We start from the raw sequence: 22,824 nt of genomic DNA, 5'->3' as shown, positions 1-22,824 counted from the left end.
CAGGCATATTCAAGGGATTAGATCTGGTAGATAGAGTGCCTGAAGAAATATGGAGAGGTTCATAACATTGTACAGGATGAGGCAACCAAAACCATCCCCAAGAAAAAGAAATGCAACAAGGCAAAATGGTTGTCTGAGGGGACTTTACAAATAGCTGAGAAAAGAAAGAGAAAGGAAGACAGCCTTCAGAATGGGAGAAAATAATAGCAAATGAAGCAACTGACAAATAATCTCAAAAATATACAAGCAACTCCTACAGCTCAAATCCAGAAAAATAAATGACCCAATCAAAAAATGGGCCAAAGAACTAAATAGACATTTCTCCAAAGAAGACATACAGATGGCTAACAAACACATGAAAAGATGCTCAACATCACTCATTATCAGAGAAATGCAAATCAAAACCACTATGAGGTACCATTTCACGCCAGTCAGAATGGCTGCGATCTAAAAGTCTACAAGCAATAAATGCTGGAGAGGGTGTGGAGAAGGGGGAACCCTCTTGCACTGTTGGTGGGAATGCAAACTAGTACAGCCACTATGGAGAACAGTGTGGAGATTCCTTAAAAAACTGGAAATAGAACTGCCTTATGATCCAGCAATCCCACTGCTGGGCATACACACTGAGGAAACCAGAAGGGAAAGAGACACGTGTACCCTAATGTTCATCGAAGCACTGTTTATAATAGCCAGGACATGGAAGCAACCTAGATGTCCATCAGCAGATGAATGGATAAGAAAGCCTTGGTACATATACACAATGGAGTATTACTCAGCCATTAAAAAGAATAGATTTGAATCAGTTCTAATGAGGTGGATGAAACTGGAGCCTACTATACAGAGTGAAGTAAGCCAGAAAGAAAAACACCAATACAGTATACTAATGCATATATATGGAATTTAGAAAGATGGTAACAATAATCCTGTGTACGAGACAGCAAAAGAGACATTAATGTATAGATCAGTCTTATGGACTCTGTGGGAGAGGGAGAGGGTGGGGAGATTTGGGAGAATGGCATTGAAACATGTATAATATCATGTATGAAACGAGTTGCCAGTCCAGGTTCGACGCATGACACTGGATGCTTGGGGCTGGTGCACTGGGAAAACCCAGAGGGAGGGTATGGGGAGGGAGGAGGGAGGAGGGTTCGGATTCATTTCGATATTTGGCAAAACCAATACAATATTGTAAAGTTTAAGAATAAAATTAAAAAAAGAAAGAGAAAGGAAAGGCAATGCAGAAAGGGAAAGATACATCCAACTGAATGCAGAGTTTCAGAGAATGGCAAGGAGAGATAAGAAAGCCTTCTTTAGTGAACAATGCCAAGAAATACAGGAAAACAATAGAATGGGAAAGACTAGAAATCAAGGTATAGATTGCTGACCGAGAACTTGCATTTTTAATGAATTCCTAGGTGATACTGATGTTACCATTTTGGGAGGCACTGAATTGAAGCAACTTTAAATATTAGTGTTGTAGGAAGGGGGACCCCTTCCAGGGCCCGAAACTGGGCTCTTGTCTAATACTTGGAAATGAATTGTCTGAGGAGACACATGTGCTGACAAAGCAAGAGACTTTATTGGGAAAGGGCACCCAGGTGGCGAGCAGCAGGGTAAGGGAACCCAGGAGAACTGCTCTGCCACGTGGCTCCCAGTCTCAGGTTTTATGGTGATGGGATTAGTCTCCGGGTGGTCTTTGGCCAATCATTCTAATTCAGAGTCTTTCCTGGTGACTCAGCCAAGATGGATGCTAGTGAGAGGGATTCTGGGAAGTGGACGGACAGGAGGTGTCTCCTTTAGACTTTTCCCGAACTCTTCCTGTTGGCGGTGGCTTATTAGTTCCGTATTCCTTATCAAGATCTCCTGTCCTAAAACAACTCATGCAAATTGTTACTATGGTGCCTGGCCAGGGTGGGCGGTTTCAATCAGTGTGCTTCCCTTAACATTAGTACACAAAGAACCCGTATATTAGATATTATCTTTATTATTTAAAGTGAATCTAGGTCCCGGGGAGCCTGCAGGATCAAGAGACCAGCCTACACCCACACAGGCAAGTGTGGGTCTCAAATTACAGACTTCTGAGGGCAGGCGGCACTTGGCCCCAGGCAGTCCCAGAGGTCTGGAGACCGTCCCTTAAGGAAGAAAAGCTCGCGGTGCCTCCCGGCCAATGTCAACCACTAGCGTAAGGTCCGCTCTCTTCCCCAGCCCACCTCCCTCCCGCTCCTCCCTGCGGCCCCTGACCCACCCTGCCGGATGCGGGACAGAAAACACTGTCCGGGAGGCTATGCCGGTGCGTCACCGGCTGGCGCTGGGCCAATGACAGCCCGGGAGAGTGTCGTTTCTTCCGGTCGGGGAGGTGGGGGCCGGAACTTCCTGCGTTTCTGCCCAGCTAGTCGTTTCCCCGGGCTGGGTCGGTGTGCCCCGAGCCGTGGGTCCGGGACTGGGGGTGGGGCTGGGCGGGTACCGCTTCCCAGGCGGTTTTCGGGAACGGGAGGGGAAGGACAGGGAGGCCTTGACCCTTCTCTGCGCTTTTGAACCATCAGTGACCCCCTGGAACGCGGTGTCCGCCAGGGTCCCGCCGCGCCGCGCTCTCCGCGGCACCCGACTCTGGGCGCACTTGACCCGGAGGAGACTGAAGTCCCACCTCGCCCGGGGCCAGGCGCCGTGTCGCTACGCAGAGCCCGCGACACCCGTCTCGGTCACCCGCCTCTGAGGGCTCCTGCGTCCAGGGGCTGCGATGGCGGCGGCTGCGGCGCTGATGGACACAGCGCAGGTGAGTGGAGGGGCTTCAGGCCCGCAGCCGCTCAGCCCTTCATCCTCACGTACTCGCAGCCGCGGGATCAAAGATGGGCATTGCTCTACAACTTGACGTCTTTTTCATCTCTCTGCTTTTGAGTATGGGCTCCTGAGGGTTTGAGAGGGAGCGAGTGGTCACTTGCAGCCTCGGGTCCTGAATCCAGGGCAGGGGTCATAGAGAGCGGGTCCCATTTCTGAACTCTAGTGGATGAGGTGGGAAACGGTTTCCTAGGCAATAGGAACCAGCGGTGTGCAAGTACAGGATGGAGCTGGGAGTGTTCAGAGAGCAGGTGGGCTGAAGTCAGCCTGGAATGGCCGGCTGAGAAGCCTGGCGTCTATTCTGAGAGTGTTGGGAGCCACAGAAGCCACAGAGCAGAGGAGGAAGGTGATGTGATTTACATCCTAACAGGGTCACCTGGATGCCAAGTGGAAAACTGACTGTGGGCTGAGGGTGAAGGTGGGGAGAGCAACCAGTAGCTGCTGCAATACTGCTGGCCAGGTGAGGAGGGCAGGTGATTGCAGGTAGAAGAAGCGATTGGATTCTAGGTAGGTCTTCTAAGTGAGGCTGACCAGATTTTCTGAGGTGGAAACTGAGAAAGAAAAGCAGCGACTCGATGGATTTGGTGTTAGCAGCTGGAAGGATGGATGAACCATCAACTGAGAAGGGAACTTGTTTGTAGGAGGAATTTTCATTGGAAATAGCAGAAGTTACATTTGGGCCATGTTCTGATGTTCCAGGGACCCCTGAGTGGAGTTGAAGCTTGAGCAGCTAGACACACAGTTATGGTGTTTGGGGGAGGCTTAGTTTAGGTTAAGAGACACTGAATATATCAAGGGACATTGGCAGACTATACATAAAATAGAACTCTGACCCACAACCTGCGGCAACCTGGCCAGGAAACAAACCCCCTTATCTACAATAAACAACCCAGGAAGCCATTCTGCTGTAAGTTAGACTTGCAGGAACCCAGATTGCTATCTCTAGTGACAATCCAGGGAGTTAATAATGTCTATAACAGTTGGCCTCAAATAACCAGGACGTAATAACTGACAACTGCTCTCGTTTTTGTTCCAACTTAAGACCAACCAGAAATAGCCAAATATGCACCTCTAACTGGTCACCTAGGATGCTCTGCTTCTAGTTAGTTTGCCTACAGCTTTCGCAGGCCAACAGGGCTTACCTGAAGCCTTCCTTTTTTTTTTTTTTTCCCCACTTATAAAGCTGTCCCATTCCTCTGCCTGCCTTTGAGTCTCTGCCAACATAGGTGGTTGGGAGATGGGGATTGACACATATGCACTATTGATCCTATATATAAAATTGATAACTAATGAGAATCTACTGTATAGCACTGGGAACTCTACTCAGTGCTCTGTAGTGACCTAAATGGAAAGGAAATCCAAATAAGAGGGGATATATGTATACATATAGCTGATTTACTTTGTTGTATGGTGGAAACTAAACATTGTAAAGCAACTATATATCAATAAAATTATTTTTAACAAAAATATTTAAAAATAAAGGGAACACACATAAATTAAAAAAAAAAATCAAAACTTAAGTGGCTAACTCCCTTTCTATAACAAACTCAGAATAAATAGCCTTTAGCTTTCTTGTTTGGTTGGTCTTTATTGTCACAGTGAGAAACACCAGGGACTTCCCTGGAAGTTCAGTGGTTAGGATTCCAGGCTTTCACTGCAGGGGGCATGGGTTTGATCCCTGGTCCAGGAACTAAGATCCCACAAACTGCACTGAGTGCTTAGTCACTCAGTCATGTCTGATTCTTTTGCGACCCCCATGGACCGTAGCCCGCCAGACTCCTCTGTCCAGGGGATTTTTTCCAGACAAGAATACTGGAGTGGGTTGCCATTTCCTCCTCCAGGGGCTCTTCCCAACCTAGAGACTGAACCCACATCTCCTGTGTCTCCAGCATTGTAGGCTAATTCTTTACTGCTGAGCCATTGGCAAAACCTGTGTGACAAAACAAAAACAAAAACATCCAAAATGTGGCATCTGGTGTGTGGACAAGGGTGTAACTGTGTGTCTGATTTGGAGGGTGGCAGTGACCTTAGGGGGAAGGAGGGAGGAAAGTGGAGCCTGAGAACTGGGCATCTTGCTTCGGTACGTTGGCTGGCTTGTTTGGCATCATAGAGGCAGTTGAGGGAGAGTTAGTGTTTGTGGTAGTAGCTGGGTGGGGAGAGGGGGTCTGTGTGTAGGGAAAAGTGTGTCTGGCAGCTGGCCAAATTTTCCTGGGGGCCTAGATACGAAAGGAGGTCTGAGGCTTGATGATGATGGAAGTAGCGCTCAGTGAGGCCTCGGCTGGTGCTCGTTTGGCCATCTGCATTCTCACCAGGCCTTTGTGGACCCTCGAGGGAACCATGGGATTTTCAGTCAGGCTGGAGAACCAAGGGGCAGATGGGGCAAGCTGGGAGAGCTATTAGACCCTGGTGGGTGGGGGCAGGAGGACTGGCTTTGAATAAGTGATGGTGAAGGGATAGAATGTGCCATACAGAGAAGCGAGGGGTCTGCTGTAGTCCCGGGTAGCTTGGATTGAAGCTAGGATCATGGCCAGGTTGGGAGGCCTTCACCTCAAGGGTGGATGTTGCCCTTGGCAGTGGGAGTCATAGAAGGTCTGGGGCAGGTTGGGATCGTAGTTGTATTTGTCTAGAATTCTCTGGATGCTGTCAGGGAGGGGGAAATTTTTCTCTCTACCTCTTGTTTGAGTTCTCGTGGATGCACTAATAAAAATAATTAGCATAAGGCACATTAACAGGAGAAAAATACATTTTAATGTAAGTGAAGTCAGAAATGGGACCTAAAAAGTGGCCAAAGTCAGCATCTTTTACTTATTAGACAAACAATACCTTTGTGAGTAATCAACTGGACAAAGGAACTTAGATTTTGGGTGCCCAATTATGAAGAATCTAAACAAAGTTTGGGCTTCAGGTAGTAAATTAAAGAAGTAACAAGGTTTACTTATATAGGTTTCTTGGTCCAAATTCCCTCCCTTTGGCAATAAAGGTGTGCTTTACCTCCAGATACAGGGGGTGCACTTTTAAATAGTTTTTTTTTTTTTTTTAAATATCTTGACCCAGTTTATTTTATGTATTTATTTATTTATTTTACTTTTTGGCCATGTGTGACATGTGGGATCTTAGTTCCCTGACCAGGGGTCAAACCTGTGCCCCCTGCAGTGGAAGTGCAGAGTCTTAACCGTTGGACCTCCAGGGAGTGCACTTTTTACGTAGAAATTAATTTTCTGTTTTCAGGGAGACAGAAATGTGGGTCACAGTATTCCTCTTGTGTTGGCTGTTTCTTCAGTAATTTTAATTCAAAATAATCAATAGGCCATTGAGGCACATTTTGGGGAGGCCTACACTAGACCCCTAGAGAAGGCAATGGCAACCCATTCCAGTACTCTTGCCTGGAAAATCCCACGGACGGAGGAGCCTGGTAGGCTGCAGTCCATGGGGTCGTGAAGAGTCAGACACGACTGAAGTGACTTAGCAGCTTAGCAGCAGCACTCTAGGCCCCAGTAGTTCCCTCTCTGGAACTTCCTCTGTGGAAAGAGAACAGGTAAGAGGAGTTCTCCAGCTTACTGAGGGCTTCCCAGGTGGTGCTAATGTTAAAGAATCCACCTGCTAATGTAGGAGACATAAGAGAGGTGGGTTCAGTTGCTGGGTGGGGAAGAGCCACTGGAGTAGAAAATGGCACTCCACACCAGTATTCTTGCCTTGAGAATTCCATTGACAGAGGAGACTGGCAGGCCACAGCCCATGGGATCACAAAGAGCTGGACACGACTGAGCGTCTGAGTACCAGTTCATTGAAGCAGATTGTTAGTTCTGAGAAGAGGTCAGTTCAGGAAAACAATTATACCTCATTTCAGGAGGCAGTGATGCAGATGGGCTCCAGAAGCTAGGCCTATGGTAAAAGCGATCAGGTAATGAGACATTTCTAGGAAAACAAAAGAAAACAAAGGGTTAGTGTTTGGAGCCAATTATAAACCAGTTTCTGACATCAGGATGCAGTCAAGAAGATTTCTAGATGTCAGGGTCGAAGCATCTTTTGCAGTTTGAAATGTCTCTGATGTCACCAGGTGTTCAAGAATGCTTTCTAAGTGGCTCATACAGCAGCAAGCATGAAGATTGTTTAAATATGAGCTGTTGTGGCAATTTCTCTGAAATTTCTATCAAGTTGTCTAGCTTCAATTTTCAAGGCATGAGGAAAAGGGCAGTTTTAGTTCTCAATTATTCCAGGTCAAAAGGGTGGGAGAAAATTGGAAACATTAACGAGTTGTAGCCAGATATTGGATGAAATTAGAACACTTCAGGATCTAGTCCAGATTTCAAGTAAACAGCAAAACCTCAATGAAACTGCTGCTGCTGCTGCTAAGTCGCTTCAGTCGTGTCCGACTCTGTGCGACCCCATAGACAGCAACCCACCAGGCTCCCCCGTCCCTGGGATTCTCCAGGCAAGAACACTGGAGTGGGCTGCCATTTCCTTCTCCAATGCATGAAAGTGAAAAGTGAAAGTGAAGTCGCTCAGTCGTGCCTGACTCTTAGCGACCCCATGGACTGCAGCCTACCAGGCTCCTCCATCCGTGGGATTTTCCAGGCAAGAGTACTGGAGTGGGGTGCCATTGCCTTCTCGTCAATGAAACTAACAGTACTAAAATCATACATACAAGGGTTCAATTTAGAACCAGGGTTTAATCCCCGGTCAGGGAACTAAGATCCTGCAAGCTATGGTGCAGCTAAAAAGAAAAATAATGAAATAAAGTCAAGTTCTTTCAAATTGTTTGATCGTATCTGAGTCTGTGTGTATTTCTCAAATATGACTTTCCAGTCAAAGGCCTTGATAAGATAACCAATATTTCTAATTGTGTTCTATTTTAAGGAGAACAGAGTCTTATTGAACTTTTCCAAATGTAATTATATTGTTAAGAAAATAAGAATACTCATGAGAGTTTCTGAATTCTGGAGCAATCAGGTGGGGAGAAAAAAATGTTTCATTTTTGCTTACAAAGGTATGCTGTGCCATGTTTAGTCACTTAGTCGTGTCTGACTCTTTGCGACCCTGTGGACTGTAGCCAGCCAGGCTCCTCTTTCTATGGATATTCTCCTGGCAAAAATACTGGAGTGGGTTGCCATTTCCTTCTCCAGGGGATCTTCCCAACCCAGGGAGGAACCCAGGTCTCCCGCATTGCAGGAGGATTCTTTACCATCTGAGCCACTAGGGAAGCCCAAGAATACTGGAGTGGGTAGCCTATCCCTTTTCCAGGGGAACTTTCTGACCCAGGAATAGAACCAGGATCTCCTGCACTGCAGGTGGATTCTTTACCAGCTGAGCTACCAAGAAGTACGATTCACCAAACTGCTGTAAATCTTTTTAAAATAATTCCTTGCATTTGGAAAACAAAAGATTAAAAAAAGTAATATTGTATTTTAAACAAAAAGTCATAAAAACTATAATCATATTCATTAGTTCATTCAATTCCGTGTAATTAATTTTTGTTCCTCTTTGTGTCCAGTTCTTCCATTAGTTCTGTTGACTTTGCCTGATGATTAAGCGTGAGGGTAACAGTGATATTCCAAGGAGTTTGTGAGATTTTTGTTAAGGCTTGAATGATTTGCCCAGTGAGGTGGGTGCCTTGATCACTGGAGATTATGTAAGTTATACCCCAAATAGAAAATACATTATAAAAAATTGTTTCTTTGCCCCTGTGGTGTCATCAGTCTTGTAGCAAGGGAAGGCTTCAACCCATCTGGAAAGCATACATGTAATAATAAGAACATTCTGATAAACCATACTTAGTGGCAGTTGAATGATGTCCAGCTGCAGGTGCTCAAAGGGTCCAGAGAGAAGAGGTCTGAGGCACCTGGGGCAAAAATAGTTTTTCCCAGGGTTATGGACCTGAAAGGTCAGACATCACTGATAGGGTGTTTTTTCAGTTTTATAGAGTTCTCCCTGCCAATGTCTATTTAAATGCACCTTAAATGCATGATGGTGAGTGAAGGAATGCAGGGGGAAAAAATGAGATTTGCCAGGGAGCTGGGGAGAACTAAGTAGCCATCTTGGTTTTCCCATAGCTCTGACTATTTGTTTAGTTTGCAACTATTGTTTACCTATTTTAATTTCTCTTATTCAGTAGCATACTGTTGCCTTGGTACAAGGATATCAGGATGGCAAAAGTCTGGCAAGAAGGGGTCAGGATTTTTGCAGAAGCAGAATGGATTTTGTTCACATGTGCCACAGTCTGTATAAATTCTGTTGCTACTGCCTTCGCTTGAAGGTCAGTTAGGGCATTTCTCTGATACTTGGGTTCAATTCCTTTAGTCTGAGCCTCCATCTTGATGACAGATAACATTTTATGCCAGGACATATATGACTTCAGGAATTTCACCTTATTTCTGGAACACTTAGAACACATACCTATATAGACACAACATAAAGAAGATGATAACAATTTCCACATAATTTAACGTATCAAATATAGCTGATTAATATCTTTTTATAAGGAGAAAGAATAAATCTTTGAGGTATTTTAGATATATATCTAAAAACTATCTCATCTCTCAAAGTCCTAAATCAAAAAGATTTCATTTACAATTTGATTTGAGGGAAGTTTGTCAAAAGTATTTTTAAAAATTGGACTTTGTCAAATAGATCTTCACAGCAATGCTTCGTTATCCATTCAACGAAACTTAACAATTAAAACCTTCGGCAAATATAAATGGTTATGTAGTTCTGAGCAAAATTTAGCTCTTTTAATAGCAATAGATTTACTCAATGAATCAAAGAACTGATAAAGACAACAGAACATAAGTAATTATTTTGACAAGACAGAAGATCTTTGGTGTTTTCCTAAGTATATTATTTAAAGGTAAAGAAAAGCCTTTCATAATCTCTGATTATCAAGAGCAGACCAACAGGAAAACAAAACTTTGTTCTTTTAATAGAAAACCAAATTCCAATTTTTACTGTTTTACTTTGATATTAAAACTTATTTGTTTAACTAAATCCATTCCAATCTTATTCAATCATGACCACATATAAAATTCCTTTCTAAAGACTCCTTTATGCACAATCCTACAGAATTTCATTTTAGTTTATCCCTTGTTTTCTTTCCCATTTAGAAGAAACTAGCTTTAGGACAAAATTACTTTCATTTTCCTTAACAAAAACACCTCCACACCTTATTTTTCCTCTTCCCCAAACACATTCTATTTCTATTATTGTATCTGGCAGCTTTAACCACATATTTAATTGGAATCCTCAATCCTTTGAAATCTTAATTTTTTAGTGAAAATAAAGAAGTAAACAGCTGTAAATTTTATTAACATTTTGTGGCTTGGCAAATTTATAAGTACATTGTATAATTTCTAGAAACATATGCTATTTCATAGTACAGTCTTTCAATAAAGCGCAAGATATATTCACCAGAGCCAAACATACTTAATCTGTCTGTAATGAGAGGCCAAAAGTACATATAAACTTAGACTTTAGCAATTAATGTTTCAGTACTTTATCTTACTTGGAAATGATCTAGGCATCCAACAAATTCCCATCATTTAATTTAACATAGCAAAACATAGGGTATAACTTACCAAATGGATTTATGGAGTTATTTAAGTGGACATACTGTAACACAATTATTGTTTAAAAATCTACCTAAAAACTGATCACATTTACATCTATTTTATATATTTATTTTTATTTATTTTTCCTGTCAAGTTGCATGGTTTACAGGATCTTAGTTCCCTGATCAAGGATTGGCCTGGGCCATGGCAACAAATCCTAATGACTGGGTCGCCAGGGAATTCCCTAATTTATTTGTTTTTAACAATTATACTTAGATTACTCATAAAAATTTCATAAGACTTTAAAATAATCATTATTCTAAGTTTGTTTGTTTGGTGACAAACTTTGCAACAGAGGCAATGAGCCCATTTGACTAATAAACCCAGGTAGAACAAGTTGTTTACATTATATTTAATGTTAAATTTGAGATATTCCTGTATTAATTTAACCAACAAGTTTAAAAGTAGCTCTTATTTACTAAAGATTATCCTAAATATATGAACTTGAAAGATATTTGTTTTTTTTATTACATATTTGAGAATTTTTATATAAGTGCTTATTTTTATAAGCCAATTAAATAAAGGCCTTTTAGAAATTAATTTTGGCAGTGCCATCAGAGGTAGCATACACATATGGACTTACAGACAGACACAACCAAAGAACTCATAGTTCTCATTTTAAAACTTTAATCATGAATCAAGTACAACATAAAACTTACGCATGTGTGCTCAGTCTATTAGTCATGTCTGACTCTTAGCAACTCCATGGACTGGGGCCTGCCAGGTTCCTCTGTCCATGGAATTTTCCAGGCAAGAATACTGAAAAGGGTTACCATTTCTTACTCCAGGGGATCTTCTCGATCCAGGGATCAAACCCAAGAGACTCTTGAGTCTCCTGCATTGGCAGGTGAATTCTTTACCACTGCACCACCGGGGAAGCATATAAAATTTGCTAGTTTATAAGTAACAGTTGGAATAAATTAGATTATTTGCTCGGATTGTGTCCTTTGAGGAGAAGACAAATAAGATATGTATTTGCCTTTGGCAAACAGTTTTAAGGAGGTTGTGACTTAGAGTTTCAGCAAGAGAGGCTTTTTAGCAGTTGGGGTTTTAAAAAGTCTCTCTCTCTCTCTCTCTCTCTCTCTCTCTCTCTTTTCAATTTCAAGTTTTACTAATTGAGCTAATCTAGGCTCAGGCTCAGTGGGCTGTGTTTACATTCAAAAAACATGATAAGGTTTATAACTTGAAGAGACAGAAAAAGAAAATATGCTTTCTCCTAGGAGTTTTGGAGTATCTTTGTCTATTATCATATGCCTTAGGGTAATTATTAGGGGCCCTGCATTTCAGACCCAGAGCTCAACTGGTATCTCTCTGCCTACTTGCCTGTGGGTATTGCTGTGGACTGACACAGCAGTCATAGAAGGTGTGGAACCGGGGTCTGAGATCTCCTCTGTGTTGGGGAGCTGGGGAGGAGGGTGAACAGTGAACAGAGAGGGAATCCTGAGGAAAGAAGCTGATCATGGAATGAACTGTATCCATCATCATGGCAGGGCTGTGTGACCTTTGAGGACGTGACCATTTACTTCTCCCCGGAGGAGTGGGGACTCCTTGATGAGGCTCAGAGACTCCTGTACTGTGATGTGATGCTGGAGAACTTTGCACTGATCGCCTCCCTTGGTAAGGCTTTTACACCCACCCAGGTGTCCTGAGCTCATCTCCGCCCATTCCCTCTTCCCAAGAGGTGGTTCTTTCCTTCCCACAGCTGCGCTGTGGGCATTGCTTCCTCCCCTCCCCACTGCCTTTGTTTTTGGGGCTATGATGGGTCTTTGTTGAAATGTTCAGGCTTCTCTATTTGCAGTGAGTGGGGTTCTCTAGTTGTGGTGTGCAGCATGTGGGTTCTTAGTTCCCCGACCAAGAATTGAACCCAAGTCCCCTGCATTGGGAAGTAGATTCTTAACCACTGGACCACCAGGGAAGTCCTCCCACCTCTTCAGGTATATGTGCTGTGGATCCAGAGCTGAACTGTGTGCAGGGTCCCATGCTCTCCCCAAGCAGCCTCAACACCTACTGTCTCAAAGCCTGGTGGGGAAGGGTCCTAGAAGGAGGAGTCTTGTGGTCAGCCCAGCAGATCCTGTCTGACTCAGCCACGGATCTCCTGGATGATTGTTCAGATCTCTGACAGTTCTGTTTGGCTCCTTTGCTTTAGCTAACATTGCCTAAGGCCTGACTGCCAGGAACTCTAGGCACTTATGTGGTCACTGTTTGCCATGACCACTGGGATGTTCCTGCCAGATCTCCCTTGTGTGTTCCTTTTGTAATTATGTTTCCTTTCCTGTGTTCTATTGTGGGATAATTCACCTGGGCAAAGTGCTGGTCCCTTATCTGCTCCATCTTCCCCCTAGGACTTGCATCTTTCAGGTCTCACATAGTTGCCCAGCTGGAGATGGGGGCAGAGCCCTGGGTGCCTGACCAAGCGGACATGACTTCAGCCATGGCAAGAGGGGTGTATAGAGGGCTTGGCTCAGGTAAGTGTGCGTGGGGGAGCATGTGACATCACTACTGTCTTCAAATCATACCTGACACTTTTCTTGTGTTCATCATTCTTTTGGTGCCAAGCCAATGGGCTTATATCTTTTCTACCTTGCCTTTCCTATTTTTGGTATGTTGACCACTGGTCATTTCTTCTCTGATTGGGGCCTTTTCCAGTCAGGGGCCCTTTTCCAGTCCTGTGGCCACTGCTGAGTTTTCCAAATTTGTTGGCATACTGAGTGTAGCACTTTCACAGCATCATCTTTCAGGGTTTGAAATAGCTCAACTGGACTTCCGTCACCTCCACTAGCTTTGTTTGTAGTGATGCTTTCTAAGGCCCACTTGACTTCACATTCCAGGATGTCTGGCTCTAGGTGAGTGATCACACCATCGTGATCATCTGGGTCATGAAGATCTTTTTTGTACAGTTCTTCTGTGTATTCTTGCCACCTCTTCTTAATATCTTCTGCTTCTGTTAGGTTTCTACTATTTCTGTCCTTTATCGAGCCAATCTTTGCATGAAATGTTCCCTTGGTATCTCTAATATTCTTGAAGAGATCTCTAGTCTTTCCCATTCTGTTGTTTTCCTCTATTTCTTTGCATTGATAGCTGAGGAAGGCTTTCTTATCTCTTCTTGCTATTCTTTGGAACTCTGCATTCAGATGCTGATATCTTTCCTTTTTTCCTTTGCTTTTCACTTCTCTTCTTTTCACAGCTATTTGCTAGGCCTCCCCAGACAGCCATTTTGCTTTTTTACATTTCTTTTCCATGGAGATGGTCTTGATCCCTGTCTCCTGTACAATGTCACAAACCTCCATCCATAGTTCTTCAGGCACTCTATCTATCAGATCTAGTCCCTTAAATCTATTTCTCACTTCCACTGTATAATCATAAGGGATTTCATTTAGGTCATACCTGAATGGTCTAGTGGTTTTCCCTACTTTCTTTAATTTCAGTCTGAATTTGGCAATAAGGAGCTCATGATCTGAGCCACTGTCAGCTCCTGGTCTTGTTTTTGTTGACTTCTCCATCTTTGGCTGCAAAGAATATAATCAGTCTGATTTTGGTGTTGACCATCTGGTGATGTCCATGTGTAGAGTCTTCTCTTGTGTTGTTGGAAGAGGGTGTTTGCTATGACCAGTGCGTTCTCTGGGCAAAACTCTATTAGCCTTTGCCCTGCTTCATTCCGTATTCCAAGGCCAAATCTGCCTGTTACTCCAGGTGTTTCTTGACTTCCTACTTTTGCATTCCAGGCCCCTATAATGAAAAGGACACCTTTTTTGGGTGTTAGTTCTAAAAGGTCTTGTAGATCTTCATAGAACCGTTCAACTTCAGCTTCTTCAGCATTCCTGGTTGGGACATAGACTTGGATTACTGTGATATTGAAAGGTTTGCCTTGGAAACGAACAGAGATCATTCTGTCATTTTTGAAATTGCATCCAAGTACTGCATTTCGGACTCTTTTGTTGACTATGATGGCCACTCCATTTCTTCTGAGGGATTCCTGCCCACAGTAGTAGATATAATGGTCATCTGAGTTAAAGTCACCCATTCCAGTCCATTTTAATTTGCTGATGCCTAGAATGTCGACATTCACTCTTGCCATCTCCTGTTTGACCACTTCCAATTTGCCTTGATTCATGGACCTGACATTCCAGGTTCCTATGCGATATTGCTCTTTACAGCATCAGACCTTGCTTCTATCAGCAGTCCCATCCACAACTGGGTATTGTTTTTGCTTTGGCTCCATCCCTTCATTCTTTCTGGAGTTATTTCTCCACTGATCTGCAGTATCATATTGGGCACCTACCGACCTGGGGAGTTCCTCTTTCAGTATCCTATCATTTTGCCTTTTCATACTGTTCATGGGGTTCTCAAGGCCAGAATACTGAAGTGCTTTGCCATTCCCTTTCTCCAGTGGACCATATTCTGTCAGACCTCTCTACCATGCCCCACCCATCTTGGCTGGCCCCACAGGGCGTGGCTTAGTTTCATTGCGTTAGACAAGGCTGTTGTCCTAGTGTGATTAGATTGACTAGTTTTCTGTGATTATGGTTTCAGTGTGTCTGCCCTCTGATGCCCTCTTGCAACACCTACAGTCTTACTTGGGTTTCTTTTACCTTGGACGTGGGGTATCTCTTCACGGCTGCTCCAGCAATGCGCAGCTGCTGCTCCTTACCTTGGATGAGGGATATCTTCTCACTGCCACCCCTCCTGACCTTGAACATGGAGTAGCTCCTCTAGGCACTCTTGCACCCGCACAGCCACTGCTGCATGGATGTGGGATTGCTGTTCTCGGCAGCCGTCCCTGACCTCCGGCTTCTGGTATGGCCTCCCTTATTTCATGAGCTTACCGGCCCAGGACTGCTGGGAAGACCATTCCTTATTTTGACCTTAGGCCTCTCATCTTGCCAACAGTCCCATGGACTCATTCCTGGGTCAGACTTGCATTTGTGATTGGATTGTTTCCTTCCATGAAAATTAACATGAATATCACCAGCATTTCTCTACTTTCAGATTTTTACTGTGGAACAGAGAGTGAGGAATCACCTGCTGAGCTCAGTGTTTCTGTAGAAGTGTCACAGAACATGAACTCCAAGGCAGTTTCATCCACCCAGAAGGGCTACCCCTGTAACCTGTGTGGCCTCCACTTGAAAGACATTCTATATCTGGCTAAACATCGGGCAACACATTCCAAGCAGAAACCACATGTGCATGAGGCACATAGGAAAGAATTGAAGTTCAACGCCCACTTTCACCAGCCACAGATGCAGCAGAATGTGGACAAGTCTATTGGAAGGAATGAAGGCAGGGCCTTGCTTGTGAAAAGCTTCAGATATGACACATCAAAGAAATCTTTCACATTCAGGGAGAATGGGAAGGCCTCTGTGGCCAGATGTGGTTTTCTCCAGCATCAGGTCACTACCAGTGTGGGGGAGCCAGAACAGAGCTCTGAAAGTGTGGTGGATTTTCCCACTGTGCAACTCCATAAGAAGTGCAGTGAATTTGAGAATGCTGTCAGTGACAAACTTTCGCTTGTTCAGCAGAGAACCCACACTGGAGAAAGGTCTTATGAGTGCAACAAATGTGGGATATTCTTCAGCTGTGCTGCTGGCCTCTTTCAACACCAGAGAGATCATAATCGAGGAAAGCCTTATGAGTGTGGCGAATGTGGGAAATTCTTCAGCCAGCACTCCAGTCTCATTAAACATCAGAGAGTTCACACTGGTGAAAGCCCTCACGTGTGCAGCGAGTGTGGCAAATTCTTTAGTCGAAGTTCTAATCTTATTCAACATAAGAGGGTTCACACTGGAGAAAAGCCTTATGAATGCAGTGAGTGTGGGAAGTTCTTCAGGCAACGCTCGAACCTTATTCATCATAAGAGGATTCATACTGGTAAAAGTGCTCATGAGTGCAGTGAGTGTGGAAAATCCTTCAACTGCAACTCCAGCCTAATTAAACACTGGAGAGTTCATACTGGAGAAAAACCTTACAAGTGCAATGAATGTGGGAAATTCTTTAGCCGCTTTGATGGACTTGTTCAACATCAGATAGTTCATACAGGTGAACGACCGTACAGATGCAGCGTATGTGGGAAAGCCTTCCGCCGGAGCTCTGACCTCATGAATCATCAGCGAGTCCACACTGGTGAAAGACCTTATGAGTGCAGTGAATGTGGGAAAACCTTCAGACGAAGTTCTAATCTGAGGCAGCATCGGAAAGTTCACAAACCAGATAAGACATATAAATGCAATGAATGTGGAAAAGCCTTCAGCCAAAGGTCTACTCTCATCCAGCATCAGAAAATTCACGCTAGAGAAAAGAGTACAAAGGATGTTCTCCCTCCTTCAGCACAACAGCACCTCCTAGAGATGAACTCTGAGAGTGGTCTTTATGAAGGAGCTGTCAGCCAGAAGTTAAACCTTGTTCATCCAAATATCTATGCTGGAGAGATTCCCAATGGATGCTAAATAAATTGGAAGCTTTCTGGAGAAAGCATACATTTTCTGATCCCAAATTTTGTCAGAGTTTTTGTCACTGCTAGTATCTGTGGAAGAAGTCATCTCAGCTCTACCCACTGGCAGGTCTCCAGAGTGTGTGCCAGCCACTTCCTGTTCTCAGAGAAGACAGGCCTCTGTTTCCTCTTTTGAGACGGAATTGTGAGTAGCCTGAGGCCATAGGAAGATGTCTTCCCTTCCACTGTGACTGCTTTAGCTGTGATCATGACCCATCTTTGCCATGAAGACCTGATCTGGGTCCTACTGGCAGCTTGCAGAGGTTTCCCTTTTCCAAGGACATTGTTGATCTTGTATGATGCTCATGATGGATTCATCCAGCTTCCACATTATCCATCCTTGACTTTACATTGCTCTGGTTTGGGTGATAAGGGCCTTATTGATAAAATCACCTTTAATCTCCTGTATTCTGACAACTGTGTGGAGTGGGTTGAGAACAGGATGAAGGTCTTGCAAACCAAACAAGTCTCCAAATTTATTGCCTCAGTGAAGAGTGGGATGGCAGAGAACAGTTCTCAGTCCAGAGTTGGCCTCATTTGTGTTGCTACCTGAGGTCTCCTAGGGAAGATTATAGGGCTTGGTCGGCCTAATGTTGTGACCTGAAGGGCATGACTTTTTGTAGATCAGAGATTACCTTGAGGAAGGGAAGGTTGTGCAACTGCCAGTGTATCTGGAAGCAGCCTGATTTAGCCCCCCCCCCCCCTTTTTTTTTTCTGAGGATGGCTTCTATTCCTTAGCACTGTCTAGTAGACATTGTTTACCTGGCCTCTGCCAAGGAGTCATATGCCTTTGATGTCTAAAATCCAGTATAAGTCACCTATTGTAAGACTTACTGGGTCCAATTGGCAGATTAGAGGGAATGTATCTTATAAAATTGCATCCACAAATGTTCCCTTAAATGTAACTATGCAGGATTCAGGACTTGAAGAAATTCTCAGGACCTCCAGACCTCTGTCCTATGACTAAGGCCACTGGCAGAGGAAATCAGCTAAAGGTTTTGTGGATTATTGCAGGCTGTCTGCATTATTCATGTCAAAACCAGTGTTGTGTTGGCAGAGAAATAGGGACTAAGAGAAGGTATATCTTGTAACCCAGGGAGGAGGCATTTGCAACACAGCCAACTATTTTTGGTGCCAACACATGAGGAGAGAGGGAATATGGAGGTGCCAAATCTTAAATTTTCTAAAATGAGTGGGAGAGCAGATTTTTACTTGCAACAATTTCTTTTAATGCTTTGTTGAGATATAATTTCTATGCAATAATTGGCTGTACATATTTAATGTGTACACTTTGATAAGTTTTAATATATGTGTACACTCAGGAAACGAACACCACAACCATAATAATGAACCCATCCGTCACCCACATGGCTACCTCGTGCCCCTTGACAATCCATCCTTGCCTTCCCCAGAGAACTGTTAGCTACATCCCAAGGAAACCACTGATTTACCTTTTATTCACTGTGAATTTGGTTGCCTTTCCTAGAATTTTGTACAATTGGAAACATAAAGTATTTATACTCTGTTTTTGGTCTGTTTTCTTTCATACAGCATAATCATCTTGAGAATCATCCATTCTGTGAATATGAAGAGTTCATTCCTTTTACTGCTGAGTAATCCTCTCCTGGGAACTTCCCAGGTGGCAGAATTGGTAAAGAATTCACCTGCAATGCAAGAGATGTGGGTTTGATCCCAGGGTCAGGAAGATCCCCTAGAGTAGGAAAAAGCAACCCACTCCAGTATTCTTGCCTGGAAAATTACATGGATAGTGGAGCTTGGCAGCCTGCCATCCATGGGATTGCAAAGAATTGTACATGACTGAGTATTCACACACACACACACACACACACACACACACTTCTCTGATGAATGAATACCTTAACTTTTGGTTTTTTAATTAAAAATATCTTATAAAATCTTAAACATTGTTAGGTATACAGTTTAATGGTATCAAGTATAGTCACGTTGTGCAACTATCACTACTATTCATCTCCAGAATTCTTTTCATTTTGTAAAACTGAAACTATATTCATTAAACAATAACTTCTTATCCCCCCACCCATTCCCCAAGCCCCTAAAAACCAATATCTAACTTTATGTAATGGAATTTGACTACTCTGGTTACCTCATATAAATGGAGCTATATATTATTTGTCTTTTTGTGACTGGATTATTTCACTTAGCATAATGTCCTCAAGGTTCATCCATGTTATAGCATGTGTCAGAATTACTTTCCTTTTAAACTGAATAATATACCATTGTATGTATATGTCATATTTTGTTTATTCATTCATCCTTTAATAGATACTTGTTTCCACCTTTTAGTTATTGCAACTAATGCTGTTATGAACATGGGTGTACAAATATCTGTTTGAAACCTGCTTTCTCTTTTGGGTATATACCTGAAAGTGGAATTACTGGATCATATAGTAATTACATTTTTAATTTTTTGAGGAATCTCCATAATGTTTCCCACAGTGTCTATACCATTTTACGTTTTCAACAAGGGTTCTAATTTTTGCACATCTCTACTGACACTTGTTTTTTCTTTTTAAATAATATCTATCCTGATGAGAATGAGGTGGTATTTCATTGTCATTTTGATTTGTATTTCTGTTAATGAGTCATGTGTTTCTTGGTCATTTGTATATCTTCTTTAGAAAAATGTCATTTCAAGTCCTTTCCACTTTTTGAATAGGATTGTTTGTGTTTTGTTGTTATTGAATTTTAGGAGGGCTCTATATATGCTGGCTATTAATTTATTAGGTATGTGATTTGCATATAATTTCTCCCATTCTGTGGGTTACCTTATTACTCAGTTGATAGTGTCCTTTAATGCACAAAAGTTTTTAATTCTCATGAAATTCAGTTTGTCCTTTTGTTGTTGTCTATGCCTTTGGTGTCATATCCAGGAAATCATTGCCAAATTCAATGTTATGAAACTTTGGCCCCATGTTTCCTTCTAAGAGTTTTATAGTTTTGGGTCTTACTTACATTCAGGTCTTTGATCAACTTTGAGTTAATTTTTGTGTAAGGTGTTAGGTAAGGGTCCAGCTTCATTGTTTTGCAGGTGGATATTCAAGTTTTCCCATTGGTTGATCTTGTCAAAAATTATTTGACCATATATTGGAGGGCTTATTTCTGGACTCTATTCTATTCCATTAATCTGTACTTTTATCTTTACACCAATAACTCAGTATTTTCATTAATGTGGTTTTGTATTACAGTAAGTTTTGAAATTGGAAAATGTTGAGTCCTCCAATATTGATATTCTTTTTCTTTAAAAAACTTTTTTTCTAATTGGCAGTGCTGGGTTTTCATGGGATATACCTGGGTTTTCTCTAGTTGTGGCGAGTGGGTGCTCTGGTTTTGTTGCGTGGGATTCTCATTGCAGTGGTTTCACTTGTTGTGGAGCATGGGCTCTAGGGTGCATGGGCTTCAGTAGTGCAGCTTGTGGGTTCTAGAGTGCAGGCTCAGTAGTTGTGGTGCAGGGGGTTAGTTGCTCTGAGGCATGTGTGATCTTCCTGGACCAGGAACAGGAATCTGTGTTCCCTGCATTGGCAGGCGATTTTAAACCACTGGACCACCAGGGAAGTCCTTTGATATCCTTTATCAAGAATGTTTTAGCTGTGTCCCTTGAGAATCCATATGAATTTTTGTATAGATTTTTGTTTTCCAAAAAAAAAAAAAAGGTTACTGGGTTTTTGATTGGGATTCATGAAATCTTTAGATTGCGTTGGGTAGAATCAACATCTTAACAACAATCAGTCATCCAATCCATGAACATGGGTTATGTGTGGCTGCTAAGTTGTTTCAGTCGTGTCCGACTCTTCAACCCCGTGGACTAGCCCACCAGACTCTTCTGTCCACAGGATTCTCCAGACCAGAATACTGGTGTGTGTTGCCATGCCCTCCTCCAGGGGATCTTGACCCAGGGATTGAATCCACATCTCTTATGTTTCCTGCATTGCTAGGCAGGTTCTTTACCACTAGCGCCACCTAGGAAGCCTGAACGTGGGATGTTTCTATTTATTTATGTCTTTAATTTTTTTTCAACGATGTTTTATATAGTAGAGTTTATGTAGTAAAGTTTTTACCTCCTTGGCTAATTCCTAAGTGTTTTATTCCTATTGATGCTATTGTAAAAACCTGTTTTCATCATTTTCTACTCATTGTTAGTATACAGAAATGTAACTGAGTTTTCAGCATTGGTTTTGTACCCTATTTTGTTGACTTAATTTACTCTAACGGTAATTTTGTGGAGTCTTGAGGGTTTTCTAGGTTTAAGATTATTTCATCTGTAAAAAAAGATAATTTTACTTATTCCTCTCCAGTTTGGATGCCTTTTATCTCTTTTTCTGGCCTGATTGCTCTGGCTAGAACTTCCAATACTATGTTGAATAGAAGTGGTGACAGTGGGCATTCTTTCCTTATTCCTGTTTGAAAAGCTGTTAGTTCTTCACTGTCAAGTATGATGTTAGCTGTGGGTTTCACATATATATCTTTTATTATGTTGAGGTAGTTTTCTTCTATTCTTAACTTGTTGAGTGTTTTTATTGTGAAATATTGTTGAATTTTGTCAAACACTTTTTCTGTGGCAAGTAGATGATCATGTTGTTTTCCCCCTTTATCTTATTAATGTGATGTGAGATAATTTTCATACGTTGAATGAACCTTGCATTCCAGGGATAAATCCCACTTGAACATGGTGTTTAGTCCTTTTAGTATGTTCCTGAATTCTGTCTGCTAGCATTTTGTTAAGGATATTTGAATCAGTGTTCATAAGAAATATTGGTCTGTACTTTTTGTTCTGTATCTTTTTCTGGCTTTCTATCAAGACAAATGAATTAGTGTTCTCTTTCAAGCTTTTGGAAATTTTTGACAAGGATTGGTGTTAACTTTTCCTTAAATGCTCAGTAAAATTCACCAATAAAGCTTCAGGTTCACAGCTCTGTGTGTTGTTGGGAGATTTTTGATCACTCAGTCATTTTGCTTAGTGCTTAAGAGTTTTATTCAGATATTCTCTTTTTTCATGACTCTGTCTTGATGGATTTTGTGTTTCCATTTGATTTATTTGATTTATCTTTATTTTATTTATCTTTAAATATTACTATTTCTTTCTTTATAGCTTTTAGTTTAGTTTGTTTCTTATTCTAGTTCCTTAAGTTGTACAGTTGGGTTATTGATTTGAGATCTTTCTTCTTTTTAATACATGCTTTAAAGCTGTAAACTTCCTTCTTAATACTGCTTTTGCTGCACCTCATAAGTTTTGGTGTGGTATGGTTTTGTTTTCTTTCATCTCTAACTACTTTCTAATATTCTCTGTGATGTCTTCTTTGTTCCATTGATTGTTTAAGGGTGTATTGTTTAATTTCCACAAATTTGTGAATTTTTCAATTTGCCTTTTATTATCGATTTCTACCATCATCTCGTTGAGATTGGAGCAAACACTTTGTGTGATACCTACCTTTTAAAATCAACTAAGCCTTAATTTGTGGCATAACATGATCTATTATGGAGCTGTCCCATGTGCACTTGAGAAGAATGTGTTTTCTGCTGTTCAGTACAATATCATGTACATTTCTATTAGAGTTAATTGGTTTATTATGTCATCAAGTCTTCTGTTTCTTTATTGATTATTTTTGTCTGGTTCTATCCATTACTGAGAGTAGGTATTCAAGTCTCCAGGTATTATTGTAGAACTCTTTTGATTCTGTCATTTTTTTGCTTTGCATATTATCTTGATGTATTGTTAGGTGCTTAAATGTTTATAATTGTTTTATCTTCTTGCTGTTTAGAACCATTTATTGCCATGTGAAGTCTGCTTTGGCTTTTGTAACCTTTTTTTCCCCTATAAAGTCTGTTTTGTTTGCTATTAGTATAGCTATTCTTACTCTCTTTAGT

The 22,824-nt window shown here is 42.0% G+C and overlaps 1 protein-coding gene across 6 annotated transcripts in view; it reads left to right on the top strand.

Annotated features, from left to right (window-relative positions):
• The first annotated feature begins 2,387 nt into the window (after nucleotides 1-2,387).
• Nucleotides 2,388-22,824, top strand: part of ZNF792 (zinc finger protein 792) — a 37,241-nt gene continuing 16,804 nt past the window's right edge. For 3 of the 6 annotated variants that reach the window (XR_009491382.1, XR_009491381.1, XR_009491379.1), the window contains exons 1-5: nucleotides 2,388-2,773; nucleotides 11,927-12,053; nucleotides 12,779-12,901; nucleotides 15,423-17,065; nucleotides 18,472-18,571. Coding sequence is in view for 2 of the 6 variants with exons in the window: in XM_010814848.4 (XP_010813150.1) it covers nucleotides 2,738-2,773; nucleotides 11,927-12,053; nucleotides 12,779-12,901; nucleotides 15,423-16,876 (1,740 nt within the window). In the remaining 4 variants the exon portion in view is untranslated. Of the gene's footprint in view, nucleotides 2,774-11,926; nucleotides 12,054-12,778; nucleotides 12,902-15,422; nucleotides 18,446-18,471; nucleotides 18,572-22,824 lie in introns of those variants that run through there. The other 3 variants (XR_009491380.1, XM_010814848.4, XM_059877496.1) reach the window with 3 other exon arrangements.

Source organism: Bos taurus, chromosome 18, assembly GCF_002263795.3.
Source record: "Bos taurus isolate L1 Dominette 01449 registration number 42190680 breed Hereford chromosome 18, ARS-UCD2.0, whole genome shotgun sequence".
Classification (NCBI taxonomy): Eukaryota; Metazoa; Chordata; class Mammalia; order Artiodactyla; family Bovidae; genus Bos; species Bos taurus.
This window is presented reverse-complemented; position numbering and strand designations above follow the sequence as displayed.